A 25,000-nucleotide genomic window follows, 5' to 3' on the forward strand; every position below is an offset into this window, starting at 1 on the left:
TGTAATCTGTGATGTGTTCTGGATTGGTGTCCCTCAGCTGAGCATGGAGAAGCAGGCTCTACAGGAGCAGCTGCAGGCGGAGACTGAGCTGTGTGCAGAGGCAGAGGAGATGAGAGCTCGTCTGGAGGCTCGGCAGAAAGAACTGGAGGAGATCCTACGACCTGGAGTCTCGTGTAGAGGAGGAAGAGGAGCGTGTCACTCACCTGCAGAAGGAGAAGAAGAAGATGCAGCAGAACATCACGGTGAGATGGAGACAAGGGGCTGAGAGAGTTTGAACACCTTGCAGGAGAAAGGTGAGGGTAGAGAAATCCTAATGACCAGAACTCGGGGTGTGTGTGTGTGTGTGTGTGTGTGTGTGTGGTCAGGATTTGGAGCAGCAGCTGGATGAGGAGGAAGGGGCTCGGCAGAAACTGCAGCTGGAGAAGGTGACCACAGACTCCAAGCTGAAGAAGCTGGAGGAGGAGCTCATGTTGCTGGATGACCAGAACTCCAAACTCCTCAAGGAGAAGAAGCAGATGGAGGACAGGATCTCTGAGTTCAGCTCTAACCTGGCAGAGGAGGAGGAGAAATCAAAGAGCTTACAGAAACTCAAAAACAAACATGAGGCCATGATCACAGACCTGGAAGGTGAGAAGATCTCAGACCATCTGATCCACCTCATGATGCATGATTTTATTAAATCTCACTTATGCTTTCTCTCTGAGTGCAGAGCGTCTGAAGAAGGAGGAGAAGACTCGACAGGAACTGGAGAAGAACCGAAGGAAGTTGGAAGGTGACACCACTGAGCTCAATGATCACCTCGCTGACCTTCGAGCTCAGATTGCTGAACTTCGAGCACAGCTTGCCAAAAAAGAGGAGGAGTTACAGGCTGCTCTGGCCAGGTGCACTGACTTCTGATTGGCTGTTTGCTTCACTTGTGATTTCTGGAGATTTAATTCTCTTCCAGACTTTTTCCTTCAGGAACTGATGTTCTTTACTTTGCTATGGTGAGCTGGTTGGCTACATTTGTTCTCTGTCACCCCCTACAGGATCGAGCAGGAAACGTCCTTAAAAAACGCCGCGCAGAAGAGAGTGAGGGAACTGGAGGCTCAAGTTACAGAACTTCAGGAGGACCTGGAACTGGAGAAAGCGTCCAGAAATAAAGCTGAAAAGCACAGGAGGGATCTGAGCGAGGAACTAGAGGCACTGAAAAGTGAACTGGAGGACACTCTGGACTCAACTGCTGCTCAGCAGGAGCTCAGGTGCAGACATAAATCATGCTGATCACAGAACTGCAAATGTGTCCACCTGCGAACAGTGAAATAATCTGTAGATCACTGGTTCTCAAGGCTACACAAATCCGTCTAAACATTCCGCTTCCCAAAAGTTCTCATCCACACAAACATCTGAATGGACCAGTGTCATTTCTCACACGTAGAGTGATCTCCACTACGCTGTTAGAAATAATCACATTGTGCAATTCATCTTAAATTACTGCGACGAAAACGTTGTTCCTGTTTCACTGGTTTCTAATATTCAAATCAACTTCTATAAAAATCGTATTAATTAAACCCAAATCTTTTCTTTAATCACTCGATTTCTATTCATCCTGCTGATGTTCAATTCCAGCAAATTCATCGTCTTAGTTGAGCTGCACAATAATAATAATAATAATAATAATAATAATAATAATAATAATAATAAAGTAAACAGGAAGCAGAATCCACACTTTCCTTTACTTAATGTCTTGAATCTAATTCTGGGGTTTTCACTTCGATAAAAATCTCAATATTAACTTTTCCAATTCTCTGAATTACGGGTTGATCTGTTCATCAGACGTGTCTGGAAAAGAAACTGGAGCTTTTGGAGAAAATTCATCCTCATGAAGTCAAATTTACAGAATACAAATGAATGCGGTTCCGTCTGAGTAGATCCACTTCACTCTTTAGATAAAGGGTTCAGTAACTGTAGTCTCCTGATTAAATCTACTTCTGAGGACTTAATAGGCTTTTTTCATTCCATTTCAATCTGTACCTCATTCCAATTTGTTTTGGACCAGATGTTGTCTCATATCCTTCTTAGATGTGGAACAATACTGGAAGAGATTTTGTAGGTTGGCATATAAAAGTATTAATAAATCATCTGAATAAAGCGCTCGTTTGTGTTTTCCACACCGCAAATTGTTGATTGTTTTTGCCCAAGCCACCGACTCACAGGCTTTATAAATAAAGCACAAAGAACGAGTGAAATACTTTTAACAAAACTGGAGCCAAGTGATCGAACACTGGTTTATCCTCAGACTAAACATCTGCTCCTGGGGATTTGTTTAATTTTAATCACAGCTACTTTTAACTCCTCCCTCTAATCGTAATTTCCCACTTCTGATAGCGAAGGAAGATCCAGTGACGCTAAGCAGGAGTCTGCCTGCAACTCGTTATCTAGAGGTTTATGAAAAACACCTGTATTTGCTCCGGTTTATGATGAACCTCTTGTTTAAAGAGCCCATTATTTTATTGAAGGCCCTATTCGTTTGTTGTTTCCTGAATCTTTATGATCATTTCGATGATTTTCTAAAGAACAAAAAAAGCTACTCTTCTTTGAGTATATTTCTTGTTATCTATTTTAATATCGAGCAGTAATTCCTGATTCCTTGAAGAAATTAATAAAAAAATGTATTTGTGTTGTGTGAACATGGCCAAGTGTGAGGTGCTGCCCTCTAGTGGGGAATAAAGACATGACTGGTGGATGAAAGCACTGGATTTATAAAAAAAAAATTGTTCATTTATAATTTTCTCTATTAAAAATAAAGTTCCTACACTCAAAGCAACCACACAAATTTAGGTAATTAAATTAAGTAAATTTAAACCCACATCAGCGGAACCAAACACAACTTTTATCTTCTCTATTTATGAACTACACGTTATTTAGAACTTGATTTCAGTAAATTATACATTTTGATGTATTTCTTTACCATTTAAGGTGATTGAGGGCAGGTGGGGCTTAAAGATCCACCTCCTCTAAAGTGGGAATGGCAGAAAAAGTTTGAGATCCACTGCTATATAGGATAAGTGTGTGTGTGTGTGTGTGTGTGTGTGTGTGTGTGTGTGTTCACACAGAGCTAAACGAGAATCTGAAGTAGCTCAGTTGAAGAAAACTCTGGAGGATGAAGTTCAGAGTCATGAGCAGCTCCTAACTGAGATGCGACAAAAACACACACAGGCTTTTGAAGAGCTTAATGAACAACTGGAGCAAGCCAAGAGGGTAACACCCCCCACACACACACACAAAATAATACGTTTCTCCATGTGTCCCTCTCCCCCTCATGCTGTCTCTCACCATGGCTTCTGTCTGCATCTCTCACCTTCTCACTGGTTCTTCTCTCCTCCAGAACAAGGCGTCGACGGAGAAAGTGAAGCACGCCTTGGAGAGCGAGCGCAATGAGCTGCAGATTGAACTTCAGTCGGTCTCTCAGAGCAGAAACGATTCTGAACATCGCAGGAAAAAAGCTGAAGCTCAGCTGCAGGAGCTCCAACTGAAACACACCGAGAGCGAGAAACAGAAGAAGGAAATGGCCGACAAAATGAGCAAAATGCAGGTCAGTAATCTGATCATTAGATAACGAACCTTTTATAACCGTCTATAACCTGCTCCATGTCTCACGTTCATTACTGTGTGTTCAGATGGAGCTCGAGAGTCTGAGCAGCACTCTGTCTGAGGTGGAGAGTAAATCCATCAAAGCTGCTAAAGACTGTTCATCTGTAGAGTCTCAGCTTCAGGATTCACAGGTAACACACACACACACACACACACACACACACACACTCTATTGACTTCTGATCATTACGGATTTCGGAATGACATGATGGTTTGTTTTCAGGTTTTGCTGCAGGAGGAAACGCGTCAGAAACTGGCTCTGAACACACGCCTGCGTCAGCTGGAGGATGAACAGAACCGGATGAAGGAGCTTCTGGATGAAGAAGAGGAGGGAAGGAGGAGTGTCGAGAAGCAGCTTCAGTCGTCTCAGACACAGGTGACCTCAGTCCTGATCATAATCACCTCCCTCTCATGCACCTTCTCATCCCCTCACCTTGTTTTCGGGTTTTCTCCACACAGTTATCAGAGCTGAGAAAGAAACTGGAACAGGAAGCAGTGAATCTGGAGGCTTCAGAAGAAGGGAAGAGGAAGCTGCAGAGAGAGATGGAGAACCTAAACCAGACCCTGGAAGAGAAGTCTGCTGCTTACGACAAGCTGGAAAAGACGAAGGTGCGGCTGCAGCAGGAGCTCGACGACTTGTTGGTGAGTCAGGATCACCTGCGGCAGATTGTCCAAGAGCTCGAGAGGAAGCAGAAGAAATTTGACCAGGTAACGGAACCTTCTCACGTCAGTGAACTTAATGATGTGCTTCTTCTGTCTGGTCAACTGAGCATATTCTTAACGTGTGTGTAGATGCTAGCCGAGGAGAAGAGTATTTCAGCCAGGTACGGTGAGGAGCGAGACAGAGCAGAAGCTGAGGCTCGGGAGAAGGAGACGAAGGCTCTGACACTGGCTCAAAAACTAGAGGTTCTACAGGAGCAGCGTAACGAACTGGAACGAGCCAATAAACTCCTCAAAACTGAGATGGAGGACCTTGTATCTTCTAAAGATGACGTTGGCAAGAGTGTAGGCACCGCTCCTCTCAGCGTTCTTACTGTATCTTAGCAGTTTAACGTGTAGAATTACGGTGAAGCTTTTGGAATTGTGTGTGTGTGTGTGTGTGTGTGTGTGTGTAGGTGCATGAGCTGGAGCGTGCTAAGCGAGCGATGGAGCAGCAGTTGGAGGAGATGAAGTTACAGGTGGAGGAGATGGAGGATGAGCTGCAGCTGACTGAAGATGCTAAGCTGCGTTTGGAAGTAAACCTGCAGGCCCTGAAGACACAGTTCGAGCGAGATCTCCAGGGACGAGACGAGCAGGGAGAGGAGAAGAGGAAGCAGCTGATGAAACAGGTGAAACAGTGGTCATGTGATTCATGAGAATCCTATCCTATGTCCTATGGGCCTGATCGTGTGTGTGTGTGTGTGTGTGTGTGTGTGTGTGTGTGTGTAGGTGCGGGAGATGGAGGTGGAGCTGGAGGATGAAAGGAAGCAGAGGTCTGTGGCTTTAGCAGCAAAGAAGAAGCTGGAGCTCGACCTGTCTGACCTGGAGGCTCAAATTGACCAGGCTGTAAAAGCTCGAGATGAAGCACTGAGACAACTGAAGAAACTACAGGTTTTACACACACACACACACACACACACACACACTTATCAAAGGCCTGGGGTGGCACAGACCTCCTACAAACTCTGTGTGTGTGTGTAGGCACAAGTTAAGGATCAGTTGAGGGATGTTGATGAGCTCAAAGCGGCGAGAGATGCAGCACTGAACATCGCCAAAGAGAACGAACGCAAACTCAAGAGTTTGGAGGCTGAAAACATGCAGCTACATGAGGTCTGATATCATTCTGTTTCTCTCCATCTGCTTTGCCCTGTGTTCATCTGCCTCCTTGTGGGATGTAGCTCTGATGGATCCTCACCCTCTCCATCACTCTGTAGGATCTGTCTGCAGCTGATCGCAGTAAGAAGCAGATCCAGCAGGAGAGAGATGAGATGCATGATGAAGTGACGGCCTGCAACTCCAAGATGTAACTTTCATATTTAATGTCACCAAAGAGAAACTTTTTTTTGTTTGTTCTTCCTGAAACGTTTTGCTTTACGTGTGTGTGTGTGTGTGTGTGTGTGTGTGTGCGCAAGGTCTGCTCTGAATGAAGAGAAGCGGAGGCTGGAGGCTCGCATCGCTCAGCTCGAGGAGGAGCTCGATGAGGAACAGTGCAGCATCGACCTTGTTAATGACCAGCTGAAGAAGGCCAATGGACAAGTGAGTACACACTCACACACACACACACACACACACACACAGGCTGGGTTTTAATAAACATGAAGTGTACACTCAGATTTTGGTAACTTAAAATCTTTAATTCTGAAATAAAACACTGCAGAATTTGGAGTAGATTTTTGTTGCAGGTGTGTGTTAGATGCTGCCAGTAGTAAGTGTGTGTGTGTGTGTGTGTGTGTGTGTGTGTGTGTGTGTGTGTGTTTTAGGTGGACACCCTGAGCACAGAACTATCAGGCGAGCGTAGTGCGGCTCAGAAGAGTGAGACGGCTCGACAGCAGCTGGAGAGACAGAATAAAGACCTGAAGGCCAAACTGCAGGAGCTGGAAGGCTCCGTTAAATCCAAGTTTAAGTCCACTATCGCCGCCCTGGAGGCCAAAATCCTGCAGCTGGAGGAACAGCTTGAGCAGGAGGCGAAGTACGTCTCTCTCTCTCTCACACACACAGTGAATATATATTTTTTATTATTAGTTTCTTCCTCCAAATTTATATTAAATTGTAATTATAAAACTGTCAGGGATAAACAGCAAACATCGAAGGCAATGCGTCGTAATGAGAAGAGACTGAAGGAGGTTCTGCTGCAGGTAGAGGACGAGAGACGGAACGGTGAGCAGTTTAAAGACCAGGTGAGTCAACCCTCAGGTAATTATTGATTAATCACAATGAGGTGCAGCAAGTATTAGAACTGAATCATATTTCTGTTGAATGTGCAGCTGAGACGCCCCCATGCTCACGTTTTCTCTCCATTTATTCCTTTTATATGTAATGTAATGAATATTTTCTACTGTGTGTGTGTGTGTGTGTGTGTGTGTGTAGATGGAGAAGGCTAACTCACGTATGAAGCAGCTGAAGCGTCAGTTGGAGGAGGCGGAGGAAGAAGCGACACGTGCTAACGCCTTCCGCAGGAAGTTACAGAGAGAGCTGGAGGATGCCACAGAGGCCAGCGATGCCATGAACCGTGAAGTCAGCACGCTGAAGAGCAAACTCAGGTCCTGAAACACCTGCAGCTTTACAAGCTCAAATAATCCTGCACTCGTGTACTGTCTGATTTCAGCCTGCTGGTGTTTGAGTGTGTGTGTTTTGTTGACTTGCAGGCGTGGTGGTGATTTCACCCTCAACGTGCGACGTGGGGTCCGTGAGGAGGACATGGATGAGACGTCTGAGACCACACCTGAGTAACACCTGTTACTGACAGCCAATCAGATTGCTTCAAGACGTCTGGGTGTCTCCTTTATTCCTCCTTTAATCAATGACCTTATCATTTTACATCACATAATGTTCCTGTATTCACCGTCGTGTTGCCAGATCAAGCAGAAATCCTGTAACTGGATTCAATTTACTCAGGCGTGATTGTTAATGTAAGCGCAGTGAGTTCAGCTCTTTCACAAAACAATAAAATCGATCCAAAGTGTTTTTCTGCATTTTCAGCACATTGTTTACTTTTTCCTGTGTTTTTCTGCTTCTCTTTATTAGCCTTGTGCTGATTCACATTTTCACATCAGTGTTGCACTTATTAGATATTTAATTTGTTAATAACTCTGATCACCAGATAAATGAATGAAATGCTCACTGAGGTTAGATTAGGTTCATGCTGTGAGTAAACGGGTTTGATGATAAACTTCTGATATCATTTTTCATATTATATACACTGGGTTGAGGTACTGAGGGTTGCCAGGTTGTAACAAATATTCCACATGTATTCCTTTAGTTACACTGAGTTGCCAGATTAGTCTGAATCACACTTTTCGATAATGTATGCTAATGCTAAATGCGTTAACGCTAATGTGCTAATGGAGTAAAACGCTGTGCTTTGTTCATGTTTGTGGGTTTTTTTTTAACACTTCAGAATTGTTTTGTTTATAGAACCCATCATGGAGAATTTGGAGAACATGCTCTCATGTCTCTTTACTGATTCTGTGAGCTTTAAAACTGTCTACTGCTCTTTATTCATTATATTTCCATCAGTGTTCGCTTTATTCCATCCCTCAACGCCTGGGCTTCTGTTCCAGAACAGCGATTTCTCTGCAGTGGGATTTTAACACCACGTTTCTGAACTTTTGCATTTTTTTATTGTAGCAAAGATGATTAAAGATACGACTGAATTTAAAGTGTCTCGTCTGTCTTTATCTTTACTCGTCTTCTCACCTGTCTTTTGCTTTGAGTTTTAATTTGCAGTGTTTGTTTTATTCCCAATAAAAGTTCAGTAGTTTAGAGGTGTGGGATTAACACTCTTACTGTGATGCATAAAATAAAAATTATATAACAGATAGTATTAGTCACTTATCTAATTTTACATGTGTAAATTTGAGAAGTGAATAATTTACGTTTAACAAAGTGCAATAAATGTGTAATTAAAATCTGTAATTTTGAAGAAAATCTAGTAAAATTGAACTGTAACATTTAATAAACATTATAAAATCTCATCACTATGTAGAAGTGACTTTGTAAATGTGAACATTTATTTATTTATAGTTATAACTATATATATATATATATATGCTGCTGAACCACACTGAGCTGTAGTATATCTTTAGGCTGATATAAACCTTTAAAATGTTCAGCAAAAGTGTTATTTGTCTCTCTTGGTCATTATTGGGCCTTTTGTAAGTGAATAAATGGTATCAATAATAGTTTCACTTTGAGTTCTCGAGCAAAAAGTCGCTGGGTCTCAATAAAATAAGTGTCAAGTTCTGCAGAATTATTTTAATCGGCTAAATAATCAATGAATAATCAATCACACTATTTTTATTTGTGTCTTTAAACATTTCTAAAATCTATTAGAAACCCAGAATCCTGTAGAAGAGTTCATGTAGAAGTATTAAATTGCTATTTTGGAGATCTATCATGTGAGCAATAATTAAACACATGAAAATTAATTAAATTAAAAACTAAAATGTTTTGTTACTGAACTCCTTCTTTAATGTGGCACATGATAATTCGGAACACGGTGTAAATATTTATATATTAATACATTTTCTCTGAATGCTGGATGCAGTGCACTGGATCGGTATCTTCAAAGCGCAGCAGAAAAAGACCGTTTTAAATTGGACAGTGTGTGTTTGCGCGTGCGCGCCTCAGCTGGAAGAATCCGCCTGAAACCGGTTCCGAACAGGGAGGATACCCTGAGAGAAGGGGCGGTGTGACGCATGTTGCGCGTGTTGAAGTGTGCGCACGCGCAGTATGTACACCGGCGACTTCTACGCAGTGGAGAGTGTCAGAGTTATCGAGCAGGAGAACTTTATTCCAGGTTTAAATACAAATTAACTCTAAACTCTATGTAGATTTTGGATTAGAGATTGGTGTGTGTGTGTGTGTGTGTGTGTGTGTGTGTGTGTGTGTGTGTGTGTGTGTGTGTGAGAGAGTTCAGCGCGCATAGCTGTTAGCTTTAGCTTCTGTTAATCTCATTTCACCAGTTTTAGTTCACACAGTGAGGAACTTCTGTCATCTTCTAACATCACCTCAGACTTCTGTCGTCTTCTAACATCACCTCAGACTTCTGTCGTCTTCAAACATCACCTCAGACTTCTGTCGTCTTCAAACATCACCTCAGACTTCTGTCGTCTTCAAACATCACCTCAGACTTCTGTCGTCTTCAAACATCACCTCAGACTTCTGTCGTCTTCTAACATCACCTCAGACTTCTGTAATCTAACATCAATTTAGGTTTCTGTCGTCTTCTAACATCACCTCAGACTTCTGTCGTCTTCTAAGATCACCTCAGACTTCTGTCATCTTCAAACATCACCTCAGACTTCTAACATCACCTCAGACTTCTGTCGTCTTCTAACATCACCTCAGACTTCTGTCGTCTTCTAACATCACCTCAGGTTTCTGTAATCTTCTAACATCACCTCAGACTTCTGTAATCTTCAAACATCACCTCAGACTTCTGTAATCTTCAAACATCACCTCAGACTTCTGTCATCTTCTAACATCACCTCAGACTTCTGTAATCTTCTAACATCACCTCAGACTTCTGTAATCTTCTAACATCACCTCAGACTTCTGTCTTCTAACATCACCTCAGACTTCTGTCATCTTCAAACATCACCTCAGACTTCTGTAATCTAACATCAACTTAGGTTTCTGTCGTCTTCTAACATCACCTCAGACTTCTGTAATCTTCTAACATCACCTCAGACTTCTGAAAAACAATCACTCCCCCTACACCTAAACCTCACCCACTACACCTAAACTTCACACCCTACACCTAAACCTCACCCACTACACCTAAACTTCACACTCTACACCTAAACCTAACACCGTACACCTTCACACCCTACACCTAAACCTCACCCACTACACCTAAACTTCACCCAGTACACCTAAACGTCACCCACTACACCTAAACGTCACCCACTACACCTAAACTTCACACTCTACACCTAAACCTCACACCCTACACCTCACCCCTTCACCCAAACCTCACCCAGTAGACCTAAACCTCACCCAGTACACCTAAACCTCACACCCTACACCTTCACCCCTACACCTAAACCTCACCCAGTACACCTAAACCTCACACCCTACACCTTCACCCCTACACCTAAACCTCACCCAGTACACCTACACTTCACACTCTAAACCAAACACCGTACACCTTCACCCCCTACACCTAAACCTCACCCCCTACACCTAAATCTCACCCCGTACACCATCACACCCTACACCATCACACCCTACACCTTCACACCGTACACCATCTCCTCACACTGTACACTCTCTGTTCTAACAGGGTCAAAGGTTACATTGTGAGGAACAACACAACGGCCACAGTGAGATCAGAGCAGGGGGAGCTGAGCACTTCCTCCCCATCCCACACTGCTCCTTCATCTTCATCATCATCATCAGTTATGGATGTTGCACTGGTGAGTGGAAGAGTAAAGAAATAACTTAAAAACTATAATTATTTAATTTATAGGAAAATAAACTCAACTTGGTATAAATTGTCTGTAAATAATGACCATGTGACCTTTTTTGCAAATATTGCAGCTAGTGTGTGTGTGTGTGTGTGTGTGTGTGTGTGTGTGTGTGTGTGTGTGTGTGTGTGTGTGTGTGTGTAAATGTGCATATAGTTTTGATGATGATGTTGGATCTACTGTCACAGGATATAATATTTAAACTCCAAATGGCAACTGATGACACACACACACACACACACACAGAGTCCTGCAGCAATTACATGAGTCACAGAAATTTGAGGAGACACAATGTGACAGACAGAGATATAAAGAGAAGAGTGTGTGTGTGTGTGTGTGTGTGTGTGTGTGTGTGTGTGTGTGTGTGTGGGTTGGGGTGGGGTGGGGGTGGGGGGAGTGTTGAGAGGGAGAGAGAAGCTAAGGATGAAATCATACAGAGCTGTACTGAAGACTCAGACGAAAGACAAACGGACAGAGGATAAGGAAGAAGGGTAGATAAAAGAGGCACTGGGGGAGAGAAAAAACAAAAGAGAGAGAGAGAGAGATAGAGAAAAAAGAAAAAGGAACACTTTGAGAGCACAGACAGGTGTGTGTGTGATGTGTGTAATGTTTGTGATGTCGAGGCTGAAAGATGCAGGAGAATAATGACCCACACAGCAAGGTATGTGTGTGTGTGTGTGAGTGTGTGTGTGAGTGTGAGTGTGTGAGAGGGAGACATCAGAGGTTTCTCTATTTGGTGTGTGTGATTATGCAAATGCGATGGAGTAACTATCAGTTTATATAATAACACATTCACTGCTGCCTGAGGTTCACATCACTGCCTTTGTGTGTGTGTGTGTGTGTGTGTGTGTGTGTGTGTGTGTGTGTGTGTGTGTGTGTGTGTGTGTGTGTGTGGGTGTGTGTGTCTGCAGGCTCACCCGGTGTTGAAGGCGTTCATGTGTGGTTCTCTCAGTGGAACCTGTTCCACATTGCTGTTCCAGCCGCTGGATCTGGTAAAAACACGCCTGCAGACTCAACAGAACAGCAAACAACCTGGGTTAGAACACACACACACACACACACACACACACACACAGACACACACACACACACACACACACACACTTCCTGTGGTGGAATCTTTAAAATCTCCTGAACCTTGAGAATTTCTTTAAGGGGGTACTTTAAGGGGTACTTTAAGGGGTACTTATCGTCTTTATCCTCCTTTCATAAACACAAACTCTGTTTTATGGTTCTGCATAGTTTATATGATGGTTCTCTTTTTTATGTTACATTGCTGGAGAGTGTTTCTGAGGCAACTGTTAAAGGATTTATGTAGATCTTCTACAGATCTATTTGTATGTTCTGAGTAAAACCCTTTTGCTAGGCTTAGAACCCTTAATTATGCAGTGACCTTTTAAAGAACCTACATAGATTCCTGTACCAAGAACCAAGCGCTCCATGTAAAACCCCTGACAGGTTCTAGATATGAAGGAAAGCTGCTTCATGACAAGGTCTGGCTAGTTGAGTAGAAGTGTTTGCCCAGTTCACCAGCATGGATTTAAACCCCTCCTGTTTCACACAGAGTCATGATTCTCTGTACACAGAACCCCAACAGTGTCCTGACTAGAGGTCGACTGATCTCTGTTTACCGATGCCGATAGTTTGATTGGATCAGTACTTTCTGATAACCGATTGATCAACCAGTACTTTTTAGAATGAATACTGGATAAAAAAAACACCATGTAAAATATGCACTGAACTTTATTATTAAAATAAATAGATAAAAAAAGTACTAAAAATGCAAAATAAATATGAAACATATAAATTGATGATAAATATAATTATATAAATCATTAAATATAAATAATAAATATATAATGTTCTCAGTTCAGTGCACAGCCTCATGTAAAAACAAACAACCCGTAGTGTCAGTGATTTGCCTCTAGAGGCCGCTCTCATTATTACAACGGTCCTTATCTGCTCCAGCAATAGACACCTGCTGAAAAAAACTGTAGGCATGGATTTTTCCCAACAGTTCCAACAATCGGTGCTGATTAATCAGCAGAAACGGTGAATCAGTCGACTTCTAGTCCTCACTCACATTATAACGGACTTACATCGATTTAGTTATTTCTCTGATTACTCCTACTGTAAATGTCACTGAATCACTGAGAGTTGTTGTTTTCTGAAAAACTGTAAATAATATAATATAGTAATATATCTAACTAACAGTGTACATGAATAATCTGATTCTTTCTCACTCCCTCTCTCAGTGGTGGGAAGGTGGGAATGCTGCGTGTGTTCATCACAGTGGTTCAGAAGGAAAAGCTTTTTGGTCTGTGGAAGGGTGTGTCACCGGTCAGCACTGCTCCTTCTTCATTCACTTAATTTATCTTTTCTTTTATAGAGCGTTTATAAAAAAAAAAATCTCTTTCTTTCTCTCTCTGTGTATGTGTGTTTTCAGTCGTTCATGCGCTGTATTCCAGGTGTAGGGATTTATTTCAGCACGTTCTTCTCCCTGAAGCAGTATTTTTTCGAGCAGCGAGCTCCAGGAGCGTGTGATTCAGTGATGTTGGGTGCAGCAGCCCGTTGTGTGGCGGGAATCACCATGCTGCCCTTTACGGTCATCAAAACACGCTTCGAGGTACACACACACACACACACACACACACACACACACACACACACAATAGGATTTAATTCTATCACAGAATTAGATTGTGATTGGTTATCAGGTGTTAATGTTTGTGTTTGTGTTTCAGAGTGGGCGTTATAACTACAGCAGTGTGTGTGGAGCATTAAGGAGTGTGTGTGAGACCGAGGGACCGAGAGCTCTGTACTCTGGTCTCACAGCTACACTGTTCAGAGACGCTCCGTTCTCCGGCATCTACGTCATGATCTACAGCCAGAGCAAGAGGGGCTGCCGAGCGGTGTGTGTGTGTGTGTGTGTGTGTGTGTGTGTGTGTGTGTGTGTGTGTGTGTGTGTGTGTGTGTGTGTGTGTGTGTGTGTGTGTGTTGTATTTTAGAGCATACTTGACTATGATGCAATTATCTGATGTGTGTGTGTGTGTGTGTGTGTGTGTGTGTGTGTGTGTGTGTGTGTGTGTGTGTGTGTGTGTGTGTTAGAGCTGGGATCGTCAGGTTTGGCTCCTTTGCTGAATTTCGGTTGTGGTGTGTTTGCGGGGATTTTGGCATCCATGGTGACACAGCCAGCTGACGTTGTGAAAACACACATGCAGGTCAACCCAACACGCTACTGTACAACACGCCATACCCTACAAGTCATCTACACTGTGAGTAACACACACACACACACACACACACCCCGATCAGGCATGACACTGAGGTTATGACGTTATTACGTTATGAGTAATGAAGTGAAGAACACTGATGATGATCGTGGCACCTGTTAGTGGGAGGATTTATTTATTAGGCAAATTTTTGTCCTTAAAATTTTGATGTTAGAAGCAGGAAAAATGGCGAGTGTAAGGATTTTGAACGAGTTTGACAAATTGTGACGTCTAGACAACTGGGTCAGAACATGAACAGCTCTTGTGGAATGTTCCTGGTCTGCAGTGGTCAGTATCTATCAAAAGTGCTATCAAAAAGAAGGAACAGTGGTGAACCGGCAACAGGGTTCTGTGGATCATTGATACACGTGTGAAGGGAAGGCTGGTCCGTGTGGTCCGATCCAACCAGTGAGCTCCTGTAGCTCAAACTGCTGAAGAAGTTCATGTTTGGTGGGTCACGACTGTTTTAGCAGCAAAAAGAAACCAACACAACATTAGGCAGATGGTCATAATGCTACGCCTGATCAGTGTATATTAGCACTGTGTCTCCACTCTTTCTCATGCTCTCTCTCTTTCTCTCTCTCTCTCTCTCTCTCTCAGGAACATGGGCTCAGAGGTTTTTTCCGTGGGGCTGTTCCACGCTCACTGAGGAGAACTCTGATGGCTGCGATGGCCTGGACTGTGTATGAGCAACTCATGGCACTTATGGGCCTTAAATCCTGAACACTCCCTCACACACACACACACACACACACACACACACACACATACACATACACACACACACACACACACACACACACACACACACACACTACCAGAAGAAACTTTTTTAGTATTTAATTTAAAACAGTCCTGGAGAAATTCAGGTCCGCCTCAGTATTGTTTGCTTGTTGTCACTCCAGAAGCTCCACCCACTCCACACTTATTTATTAAAAAACTCCACTCACATGAGGTAAATACTAATGCTCCACCCCTAAAACAGGCTCCATGACAGATTATTGTTTTTTTAGACCGATATTCCGTTTTATATTATTTACATCTGTTTTTTCACTACATTATATTTTTGGAGTTTTTATTCTCATTAAAAAGTGATCACTTTCACCACTTTAGGTAAACTTGTTGAATTCTCAAATGATTTTAAAATGCATCCTTATAAATTAAATAAATAGATAATAAAAATAGAGACTTAAAGTTTAGAAGATACAGAACCCAAAACCCTGTTACTGAGAAATGAAGACAGGGGTATATTTCCTGTTTGGATGATTGTGTTTTATATTGAACCCGTTAAAACTCCAATCTGTTACTGGGATGTGATGAAATATCACTTTACCCACAATCCTTTGAGTTTCCTGTTCTGATGCTGCCTTGTTATTACAATTGCTTGAGTGTGTTTCTAAAAGACTTTGTGCAAACTCCATCAAAACGTATCATTATTGATGTTTGTGAGTACTGGAATGTGTTGTATGATTGTATAAGAGAAGGAGCTTCTTTTGTGTTACAGTGTGTAATTATGTGTGTATAAATTGTGTACAGTGTATATTTGGACTGGACGTACACAAACACAATGTAGTTTGTGAATGCACTTTATTTCAGGAGGAGCCTCCGTGTGTGTGTGTGTGTGTGTGTGTGTGTGTGTGTGTGTGTGTGTGTGTGTGTGTGGTTTCTCTTGTTTCTGCAATAATCAATCATCTGTTTTCTCATGATTGTTGCTTTTTCATCTCTGTTTTTCTTGCTGTTATTGCTGGTATTTCCTGTTTAATGCCTGCCTCTGGCTTTGTAAATAAATAAGTTTTGTTTTTATACATAACCTCTGAGCTGATTTATTTTGAGCCTCATTAAAAGTGTGTTTCCAATTTAAACTTTTTCATGTAGCTGTATGCAAGCACGGTGTGTAAAGTAAGGGTTAAAAATAAAAAGTAAAATTTTAAATTATTAATCATTGACTTTAAAACATTTAAAAGATAATTAAATAAATTGAATAAATGACTACATTTGAGATCTGTATTTTACACTATAATGTAATTCCTATTGTGTACAGCACGGGGCGCAGCTGCGCACGAGAGGGAACCAGACTAAAGATCCGATTGGTTGCGCTCGCGCTATATATGACGTCACTTCCTCCGTCCGCTCTCTTTTTGCCGTGAGGTGTAGATCTCCATACGGCGTTGTCTCGTGGTGAGCAGCAATTTATACTTTTATATTGATTTTTAAAGCTGAATGAAGCCGATTTCTGACTCGAACACCGACACAACACGTTATTAAAAGCGCTCGCTGCGTTTTGGTGCCGGAAAACAGTCTTTATTTAATAATTAACCTTTTACTTCTGTCCGTTTTTGAGTGTAGGCCTGCGTCAGACCGTGCTCGCGCGCGTGCTGTTAGCATGTTAGCTAGCATCACCTCAGGAGTTATTTTTATTATATTTTATGTAAATTAGTAAACTAAACATCTGACACTATTAAAGCTTATGCTTTCTATGACTTGATCCGTTTCTGTTGCAATAATAGATATAATCCTGACACATTTTAAAGTTAATCACACTTATAAACCTAAATAATCTCCACCACAGCACTTTCAGTCTGTTTGGTGATTTTTAATATAAATTCATTGAGTACATTTTAAAAACTTTATTCATTTTTTTATTTCCCCGTCAGTTAGAGTTTGAGTCATTTGTGAAGGTGTCGGTTCTTTTAAGTGACTCGCCGGAATCGACTCCCACTATTTTTTGCATTGAGTAAAAGACTGTGAGGAGTGTTTTTTTTTTTTTTTTTTTTTTTTTATCAGGGTAATGAAAGTGCAGGGCTTTGATTTAAAGGTAAAATGTGGAAATTAGTTAATTTGAGAAATTGAGATCCCATTAAGAAGTAGATTTATCAGTGGGAGTGAATGTAAAAATCTCCCAGTTTGGAGAACAGTGTCTTCTCATTAAGGTTGCTGTGATGCAGCTTTGAGAATCACTGTTTTTGGTGGTTAAAAAAAAACAGGGAACAGTTTGGTGCATGGAGTTGTAAATACACATGTAGTGGGTTTTTATTGAACCTTTGTGTATTTGATCTTGTGTGTGCACACTGTTAGAGCCCGTCACCATTGTTGGTGTTTGGGTGTCGGAGGTGTGCTAAAGTAAACCGGCCGGGTTTTCGCTAACACCATGAGGACTTCCTGTCCCATGACTGGGGTTTGATAGTAACCTGAGCCACACTTAGTTACCTGTTTAATCCAGTGGAATAAACTTTAATCTATGTGTTAGAAAGGATTCCCATTCAGTTGTATGTACAATCTCATCAGGAGTGCGAGTACAATCTCCTGATCAGCGCACCCCAGACTGTGAAACTCCCCTATATGATCCTTCAAAGCTGGATAGGAAATGCACTATGCTCTAACATCTTTTTTTTTTTTTTTCTTTCCGGTCAGCTCTCCCACTAAACTCGTTGCACAGGGAAAGTGGTCACGATGTCCGGAGGTCTGGATGTCCTTCAGATGAAGGAGGAGGATGTGCTGAAGTTCCTCGCTGCAGGAACCCATCTGGGTGGTACCAACCTAGACTTCCAGATGGAGCAGTACGTCTACAAAAGAAAAAGTGATGGTGAGAAGATCTGGATTGTGAAAGTGCGGGGTTTTGATTTAAAGGTACAATAATGTGCAGATTAGTTGATGGTCCCATGAGGAAGCAGATTCATCAGTGGGAATGAATGTAAAACTCTAATCTAATGTAGCAGTTTGGAAAACAATGTCCCTTGACAGCTTTTGTTCTCATTTAAGTTGCTGTGATGCGCTGTTAAGAATCTGTCTCCATTTTTGTTTATTTTAAATGTGAAGTGTTCGTGTTGCAGGCATTTACATCATCAACCTGAAGAAAACTTGGGAAAAGCTGCTGCTGGCTGCTCGGGCCATCGTTGCCATCGAGAACCCCGCAGACGTCTGCGTCATTTCTTCCAGGAACACCGGTCAGGTATATGCGCTCTTTACACTCGGAACAAAGGAATCTGTGTAGGGTGTGTGTGCACACTGTTAGAGCGCTTCACCATTGTTGGTGTTTGGGTGTCGGAGGTGTGCTAAAGTAAACCGGCCGGGTTTTCGCTAACACCGCGAGGACTTCCTGTCCCATGACTGGGGTTTGATAGTAACCTGAGCCACACTGCCAAAAAACCTGATTGAGACTTGAATAAAATTCTTAATCGTGACTAGTAGTTCTGACCTTCTGATTGGCCGTGTTTTCCTTTAGAGGGCGGTGCTCAAGTTCGCTTCTGCCACCGGTGCCACCACCTTCGCCGGACGCTTCACGCCCGGTACCTTCACCAATCAGATTCAGGCCGCCTTCAGGGAGCCCCGCCTCCTGATCGTGACTGACCCTCGTGCTGACCATCAGCCGCTGACTGAGGCTTCATATGTGAACATTCCCACCATCGCTCTGTGCAACACCGACTCCCCTCTCAGATACGTCGATATCGCCATCCCCTGCAACAACAAGGTATGGGACCATACCTCACACTCCTCACAGAAGGACCTGTAGGTTTCACACTGTGCTAAGTGTGTGTGTGTGTGTGTGTGTGTGTGTGTGTGTGTGTGGGGTCCTCACTCCGTGGGTCTGATGTGGTGGATGTTGGCCCGTGAGGTGTTGAGGATGCGTGGTACCATTTCCCGTGAACATCCATGGGAGGTGATGCCTGATCTGTACTTCTACAGAGATCCTGAGGAGGTGAGACGCTTCTACACACTGTTCAGCAGATATTGTTACTTAATTTATGCAGTGTTCTCTTGGTCTTTTGGAGGTGTGTGAGATGTGGTGGTTATTTCTCCTGTTCTTTGTGCAGATTGAAAAGGAGGAGCAGGCTGCAGCAGAGAAGGCTGTAGGGAAGGAGGAGTTCCAGGGCGAGTGGTCTGCTCCCGTTGCTGATATTGCTCCACTTGAAGTGCAGGACTGGTCTGATAATGTGCAGGTTCCTTCAGTACCCATTCAGCAGTTCCCTGCAGCTATTGAGGGTGAGGAGCACAAAGTCTTACCCTCAGAGAAACACACACACAATACTGATGTGCTCTGACATGAGGATGTAATGGGGATGTGGTAGTTTTGTGGTTAAGACAATGCACTTGGACTCTGAAGGTCATAAATTCAAATTCCAGCCACACCACGCTGCCACCCCTGAGCAAGGCCCTTAATCTAATCACTGCTCGGTTGTGTGAATGAGATGAATGGAAGTGACACTGGATAAGGGGCTCTGCCACACACACTGGAAATGTAAATTCTGCTTACAGCTTCTTATTTTTAGTGTCAAGTGTAAACTGTTTTCTATCTTTCTTTTTGTGTGTATAATCTCGCCATCATTTTTAAACTTTTTCTCCTCCTCTAGCTGCTGCTGCTGCTGCTAAACCTGCCCCCACAGCAGAGGGTTTCTCAGGTAGGTTGAATTCCTCCTCACTGATCAGAAGGGTTTCCTTAACTATGACTTTAATTCTAACGCACGTGTGTTTCACAGAGGACTGGAGTGCGCAGACCGCCACTGAGGATTGGAGCGCAGCCCCCACCGCTCAGGCTGGAGACTGGGGTGGCTCCACTGCTGAGTGGTCTTAAACACACACACACACACACTCTCTCTCTCCAGCTTGTGTGTTAATATGGAGCCAATAAACTTGATGGCTTGAACGTGTTTTTGTTTATTTACATTTTTAATGTTACATTGTGGTGTTAACAGTCTGAGGATTTCCTGACAGGAAGTGTGTGTACTGTGATCAGAGTGCAGGTCAATATGAGCAACATCAAGTCAAGAAGCTTTTATTGTCATTTCAACCATATATAGCTGATGCAGTACACAGTGAAATGAAACAACGTTCCTCCTGAACCCAGGTTCTACATAAAACATTCACAGAACAGAAGAACACAGGGCCAAGAACTAAGATCCTCACCACATAAAGTGCATGTGTGCAACTGGTGCAGACAGTGCAGGACAACACAGGACCGTGCAGGACAACACAGGACAGTGCAGGACAATACACAATATAAAAATAAGAATAGCAGTAGCTCTGCCAGTAAAACCTGTCGTGACAGAATAAGGTGCACAGTAGCAGAAAAATGTAAACAGAATTGTGCAATTCTACAATAGCAGCAATCAAAATGAACTGAACAGTGACCAAAGGATTTGGACAGAATATTGTGCAAAGAGAGCAAGTCCTGGAAGATCAGCAACAAACGGCATGTAGGAGCTGTTCATAACGTTCATCTTTTTCCATGTTGCTTTAGTATTGTAGTGTGTAGGAAAAGCCACTCTCGACCCAAACCCAGAAGAATACAAAACAGCTGGAGTTCATTATGAAGCAGAGAATAGTTCATGAATGATTTTCTCATAACTGATGTTTCTGAGATGTATTCTTCCTGAAGTGTATTAGTGTAGTGAAGGTGGGAGAGGGAGATGGTCTGACTCACTACAGGGGGTTAAACTGAGTTCATATTCACGGGGTTTAATCACTAATGAATAAATTCACAAGAGTCTTCACAATAAGTCTTTATTGTTGTATGAAAGTTAATGTCACTGTGCAGTTTGGACTCTGGTGAGATTCACTCTGGCAGCAGAACTAAAAGGGAGAAGCAGAAGGAAACACAGACATGAGGATCTCTGGGATAAGAGACGACCCACCACACCACCATCAACAAACCTGAGTGAACGTGTGAGAGTGAGGAGACGACAGCATCCAAATATCCCAGTTCACCAAACACTCCATATCCATGATCCCTCCAGATCTGCTCCTTTACCTCACAAACACCTACTGACTAAACACTCCACTAAATAAATGTGTTCAGCCTCAACTTGAACACTGATTGGAAGGTTGTTCCATAACTGTGGGGTTTATAAGAGAAACATCTGCCCCCTGCTGGAGTCTTCATTATCTGAGGTACCAACAAATAGCCTGCACCTTTTGATCTAAGTAGGTGTGGAGGATCATACTGGTACAGAAGTTCACTCAGATACTGCAGCGTGAGAGCGTTAAGTGTTTTATACGTCAGTAGTAGTATTTTATAATCAGTGTGAGATGTAATTGGGAGCAGTGTAGATGATTAAAACAGGGCTGATGTGCTCTGATGTTAAAAAATGATTTTTTTTTACTAAGGACAAATACTGTTTTCTAATCATCAGACAATTTCCTCATGTCATGTGCCACTGACTTCAATTTCTCTATAATTAGCTGTGAGCTGTACCTGAAGTGCACATTACAGTCCAATTCATTTATGTTTATTTCATGTCAGCTTCATTTTTTTGTAGTTTAAAAATAAAACAAATGTGTTAAATGAGGAAAATCTGGGTCAATAACTTTTCCACCTTTTTAAACTTCTTGTGTAAAGCAGAATCACTGGGTCACTGTGGGCCTTTGTATGGCTCTGGCATGACCCTGGTACGGTCCGGGTGGGGGTTCTGGTACGGTCCGGGTGGGGGTCCTGGTACGGTCCGGGTGTGAGTCGCTCTACTTTGAGTGGATTATTTTAATCAGGTCACACGCCTGGTTATTTATTCAGCATAATTTAATGAATGTTGATTTGTTGATCCTGTAGTTTTACTCTTCTGTGTGTAATGAGTTTTATACAGACAATAATAGTTTCTTATTGATTGTAATTCAGAAATAGTTTTTTTTTGTTAAATAAATCTGATCAAAACTCTTTTTGAGAATCGACACTGGACCGTGTGTGAATTTAATTTTGATATTATTTATATTAGATAAATGATCCTAAAAAGAGTTTTCACCCCAGATGGGACTCGAACCCACAATCCCTGGCTTAGGAGGCCAGTGCCTTATCCATTAGGCCACTGGGGCTGACTGAAGATTTACAGCACAGGTGCTTTATTTATACACACATACTCACACAAAGCGCCACATTTCTTTTAAATGATTCTGTATTTATATCCGGACTTAAATTCACTCGAGTTTTTACAGTCTGAAAATAAAAAACCCACAGAAAGTTTTTTACACGGAAATCACTCACATATCCGCCGGAAACGGCAGTTGCCATGCAACGACGAGTAATTAGCATGTTAGCAGCTAACAGCAACACAAACAGCCGAACAGCCTGTTATTTATAAACACCGAGTAGAAATAAATACGATTTATCTTCATAATTCAGAGTTTTAAGCTGAGCGCCTTCTACATCCGGGCACTTTATCATTCATCAATCTCATTATTATTATTATTATTATTATTATTATTATTATTATGTGTTTATTTATGTTTTATTACTGAAGCGTTTAGTGACGGAACTGAAGATCTTTACTGTGGAACATGGTGAGTATCATCACACACACACACACACACACACACAGGATCTTTGTTCACACTGGACATTTTCTCAAAGCAGCATTATGGAGATAAAGTGGTTATAAAGTTCTATAAAGAATGGAGAAGTTTGGTGTCTATCAGTTTGTTCCTTGTGACTGTGGTGAAGGAAAAACTCCCTGAGACTTCATGTGAAGAAACTATGAGAGGAAGCAGATTCTACAGGGAACCTCATCCTCCTCATCATCATCCTCCTCCTCATCATCCTCCTCATCATCAACACTGAATGTCCTTCATTACAGTTCCATCAGTGTTAAAGTTATAAAGTGTTCAGTGATGGACGTCTACATGCAGAAGTGTTCACTCAAACTGTGGTCCTGAGCACATTGTAGCAGACTGTTAATATAATTATAGTCCAAATCCTTCCTCAAAGTTCTTCAGTTGCTCAGTAACTTCATGGATCTTCAGAATGTTGATGTGGAACCATCTCCAGCTGCACAGAGTGTTCCTACTGAAGATAACTTTATCCAGAGGTAGGATGTTGAGATGAAGCAGGCAGATCTGAAGAGATGTTCTTTGCTCTGGCTGCAGAACTAAAAGGGAGAAGCAGAAGGAAACACAGACATGAGGATCTCTGGGATTAGAGACGACCCACCACACCACCATCAACAAACCTGAGTGAACGTGTGAGAGTGAGGAGACGACAACATCCAAACATGCCAGTTCACCAAACACTCCATATCCATGATCCCTCCAGATCTGCTCCTTTAGCTCACAAACACTTACTGACTAAAGACACTGAGACTGTGTCTGAGTCCCAACACTGGTTGGAAGGTTGTTCCATAACTGTGGGGTTTATAAGAGAAACATCTGCCCCCTGCAGTCTTCATTATTTGAGGTACCAACAAATAGCCTGCACCTTTTGATCTAGGTAGGCGTGGAGGATCATACTGGTAGGTAATGGTACTGTCAGAACTGCTGTTCCAGAGAAACGTATCACTACCGGAACACCAATCACAATCTACCTCTCAGCAGCATTGTGTGTGTGTGTGTGTGTGTGTGTGTGTGTTAGATCCTGTCTCGGGTGAAGCCGGCGCTTGGCGGTGAGAGCTCTCTGAGCTCCAGTGAGAAGAAAAGGAGGAATAAGAGTAAGAAGATCCCACGGGTTGAGGACTTCCTGAGTCAGAGAGACTACCTGGGAGCCATCACGCTACTGGAGGTATGGAAAGGAACCTGCTGATCATCTTTAACTTACACTACATAGAATATAATAGATATAACGTTTCCTAGCAACCATTTGCAGGTATATACTCAATAGTGTTCTCATTTGACTCTTAGCAACCGTTTCCAGGTTTACGTTTTTTTCCCCATAGAGGAACAACACTGTAGGCCCCACCAGACCCACTCACTCATCACCATAGGAACCACCCGAAACACCATACCATCACACAACACCTAAACCACCACATAACATATCATAGGAACCACATGGAACACTAAAACACCTAGCAGTTCCCTGGCAACCACCTACGGTATCAAAGCAACCACCTAGCAACACTCACGCAGCCGACTGGAACATCACCAGCAATCACATAGAACACCACTGTGACCTTCTGCCAACACCCTAATGCCCTGTAGCATGGCAACTGGGTAGCAACCACCTAGCAACCATCACAGTTACCATGGCAACAGCATAGCAACTGGAATATAGGCATTGTTTTAGTACAAAATGTGCTTTTGTACTTATTACTAAAATTGGGCTCTGTGCTGGTGTGTGTGTGTGTGTGTGTGTATGTGTGTGTGTGTGTGTGTGTGTGTGTGTGTTTTAAGTTCCAGAGGAATGGGGGAACAGCTGAAGAGAACACAGACCTCTGGATTGGCTACTGTGCCTTCCACTTAGGAGACCACAAAAGAGTGATGGAGGTGTGTGTGTGTGTGTGTGTGTGTGTGTGTGTGTGAGTGTGTGTGAGTGTGTGTGTGTGAGTGTGTGAGTGTGTGTTTAAGGTATATTGGAGGTTCGTTAGCTAGAGGTAACAATAGCAACAACATTTTGTGGTTTATACATTTATAACGTCTTATTTATAGCTTCAGTGTTATACAGGTGTTATATACAGTGTGTGTGTGTGTGTGTGTGTGTGTGTGTGTGTATAAACCCTCAGGAGTATAAGGCCCTGACCCTGAGCCCTGACTCTCCCCCTGATGTTTGGGTGTTTCTGGGCTGCACCTTGTTCTTCCTCGGTCTTTATAAAGAAGCAGAAGAAGCTGCTCTCAGAGGTTTGCTCGCTCTCATTCACACTACTGTAGTGTTCACTATTAGTGCACTTCTCTTTTCCCTCTGTGCCTCTACACTGAACATTTCTGAGCCTCAGGTGTCTGTGATTCCTGCAGAAAAACACACCGTCTGCTTACTGCACAGAGGTGCTATTAAAACGTTTCAAGACTCGTTTTGTAACGCACCAACAGATGGCAGCACGAGGCTGCTCGCACAGTCACAGGGAGCACCGACCTTCATAAGTCAGTGTACTAAAAGACATGGTCCTGTGTACATCAGGAGCAGTGCGACTGGTGCTGTTCTGACCACGGTGCTTTACCACGCCTGCTATTCTGATCACGTGTGCACACGCACATCACCGAGCTCCTCCTCACACGTGATTTTCTACACGGTCTCAC

General features: G+C 42.7%; 4 protein-coding genes and 3 non-coding genes across 9 annotated transcripts in view; 6 read left to right on the top strand and 1 right to left on the bottom strand.

Moving 5' to 3' along the window:
* LOC124386342 (myosin-9-like) overlaps nucleotides 1-7,991 on the top strand; it is a 16,836-nt gene extending 8,845 nt beyond the window's left edge. Inside the window, 20 exon segments of the mRNA XM_046850125.1 lie at nucleotides 38-153; nucleotides 155-242; nucleotides 366-627; nucleotides 710-881; nucleotides 1,029-1,241; nucleotides 3,096-3,240; nucleotides 3,368-3,574; nucleotides 3,660-3,764; nucleotides 3,857-4,009; nucleotides 4,093-4,341; nucleotides 4,426-4,638; nucleotides 4,749-4,961; nucleotides 5,062-5,223; nucleotides 5,314-5,442; nucleotides 5,547-5,635; nucleotides 5,745-5,868; nucleotides 6,093-6,301; nucleotides 6,401-6,509; nucleotides 6,700-6,872; nucleotides 6,978-7,991. Of these exon segments, the coding sequence (XP_046706081.1) occupies nucleotides 38-153; nucleotides 155-242; nucleotides 366-627; nucleotides 710-881; nucleotides 1,029-1,241; nucleotides 3,096-3,240; nucleotides 3,368-3,574; nucleotides 3,660-3,764; nucleotides 3,857-4,009; nucleotides 4,093-4,341; nucleotides 4,426-4,638; nucleotides 4,749-4,961; nucleotides 5,062-5,223; nucleotides 5,314-5,442; nucleotides 5,547-5,635; nucleotides 5,745-5,868; nucleotides 6,093-6,301; nucleotides 6,401-6,509; nucleotides 6,700-6,872; nucleotides 6,978-7,062 (3,216 nt within the window). The 3' untranslated portion in view covers nucleotides 7,063-7,991.
* A 983-nt stretch (nucleotides 7,992-8,974) lies between these two features.
* Nucleotides 8,975-15,186, top strand: slc25a38b (solute carrier family 25 member 38b). Its single transcript, XM_046850426.1, is given in 9 exon segments — nucleotides 8,975-9,130; nucleotides 10,619-10,751; nucleotides 11,714-11,838; nucleotides 13,058-13,142; nucleotides 13,249-13,428; nucleotides 13,547-13,697; nucleotides 13,700-13,714; nucleotides 13,911-14,077; nucleotides 14,675-15,186. Coding segments are annotated over 9 exon segments (1,080 nt in total). The 5' UTR covers nucleotides 8,975-9,029; the 3' UTR covers nucleotides 14,798-15,186.
* Nucleotides 15,187-16,115: 929 nt separating this feature from the next.
* On the top strand, nucleotides 16,116-19,715 carry rpsa (ribosomal protein SA). 2 transcript variants are annotated; one of them, XM_046850467.1, is made up of 8 exons: nucleotides 16,116-16,252; nucleotides 17,486-17,657; nucleotides 17,905-18,023; nucleotides 18,297-18,542; nucleotides 18,642-18,770; nucleotides 18,886-19,054; nucleotides 19,423-19,470; nucleotides 19,549-19,715. In XM_046850467.1, exons 2-8 carry the CDS (start codon nucleotides 17,525-17,527, stop codon nucleotides 19,641-19,643), a joined length of 939 nt encoding a protein of 312 aa, XP_046706423.1. In that variant the 5' UTR covers nucleotides 16,116-16,252; nucleotides 17,486-17,524; the 3' UTR covers nucleotides 19,644-19,715. The 2 variants fall into 2 exon arrangements, with proteins under 2 accessions (XP_046706423.1, XP_046706432.1); XM_046850476.1 differs by having other exon boundaries at nucleotides 19,426-19,470.
* Nucleotides 17,135-17,275, top strand: LOC124393600. The gene has a single exon (XR_006927342.1). It is a non-coding gene; the product is annotated as a small nucleolar RNA SNORA62/SNORA6 family (small nucleolar RNA).
* LOC124393605 lies at nucleotides 18,072-18,212 on the top strand. Its single transcript, XR_006927344.1, has one exon. It is a non-coding gene; the product is annotated as a small nucleolar RNA SNORA62/SNORA6 family (small nucleolar RNA).
* A 2,086-nt stretch (nucleotides 19,716-21,801) lies between the features above and the next one.
* On the bottom strand, nucleotides 21,802-21,874 carry trnar-ccu. Its single transcript has one exon. It is a non-coding gene; the product is annotated as a tRNA-Arg (tRNA).
* Nucleotides 21,875-22,080: 206 nt separating this feature from the next.
* Nucleotides 22,081-25,000, top strand: part of ttc26 (tetratricopeptide repeat domain 26) — a 9,409-nt gene continuing 6,489 nt past the window's right edge. The window contains exons 1-4 of one of the 2 annotated variants that reach the window (XM_046850284.1): nucleotides 22,081-22,339; nucleotides 23,403-23,549; nucleotides 24,161-24,253; nucleotides 24,490-24,604. In XM_046850284.1, the coding sequence (XP_046706240.1) occupies nucleotides 22,337-22,339; nucleotides 23,403-23,549; nucleotides 24,161-24,253; nucleotides 24,490-24,604 (358 nt within the window). In that variant the 5' untranslated portion in view covers nucleotides 22,081-22,336. The remainder of the gene's footprint in view (nucleotides 22,340-23,402; nucleotides 23,550-24,160; nucleotides 24,254-24,489; nucleotides 24,605-25,000) is intronic. The other variant, XM_046850292.1, reaches the window with a different exon arrangement.

This window comes from Silurus meridionalis, chromosome 1, assembly GCF_014805685.1.
Source record: "Silurus meridionalis isolate SWU-2019-XX chromosome 1, ASM1480568v1, whole genome shotgun sequence".
Lineage (NCBI taxonomy): Eukaryota > Metazoa > Chordata > Actinopteri > Siluriformes > Siluridae > Silurus > Silurus meridionalis.

Bases quoted from the DNA above. Each gene is read 5' to 3' on its own strand.
- rpsa (XM_046850467.1), top strand. From the start codon at position 17,525: ATGTCCGGAGGTCTGGATGTCCTTCAGATGAAGGAGGAGGATGTGCTG. The intron at 18,771-18,885 runs GTGAGACGCTTC...TTCTTTGTGCAG, and splicing joins TCTACAGAGATCCTGAGGAG to ATTGAAAAGGAGGAGCAGGC. The intron at 19,471-19,548 runs GTAGGTTGAATT...TGTGTTTCACAG, and splicing joins CACAGCAGAGGGTTTCTCAG to AGGACTGGAGTGCGCAGACC.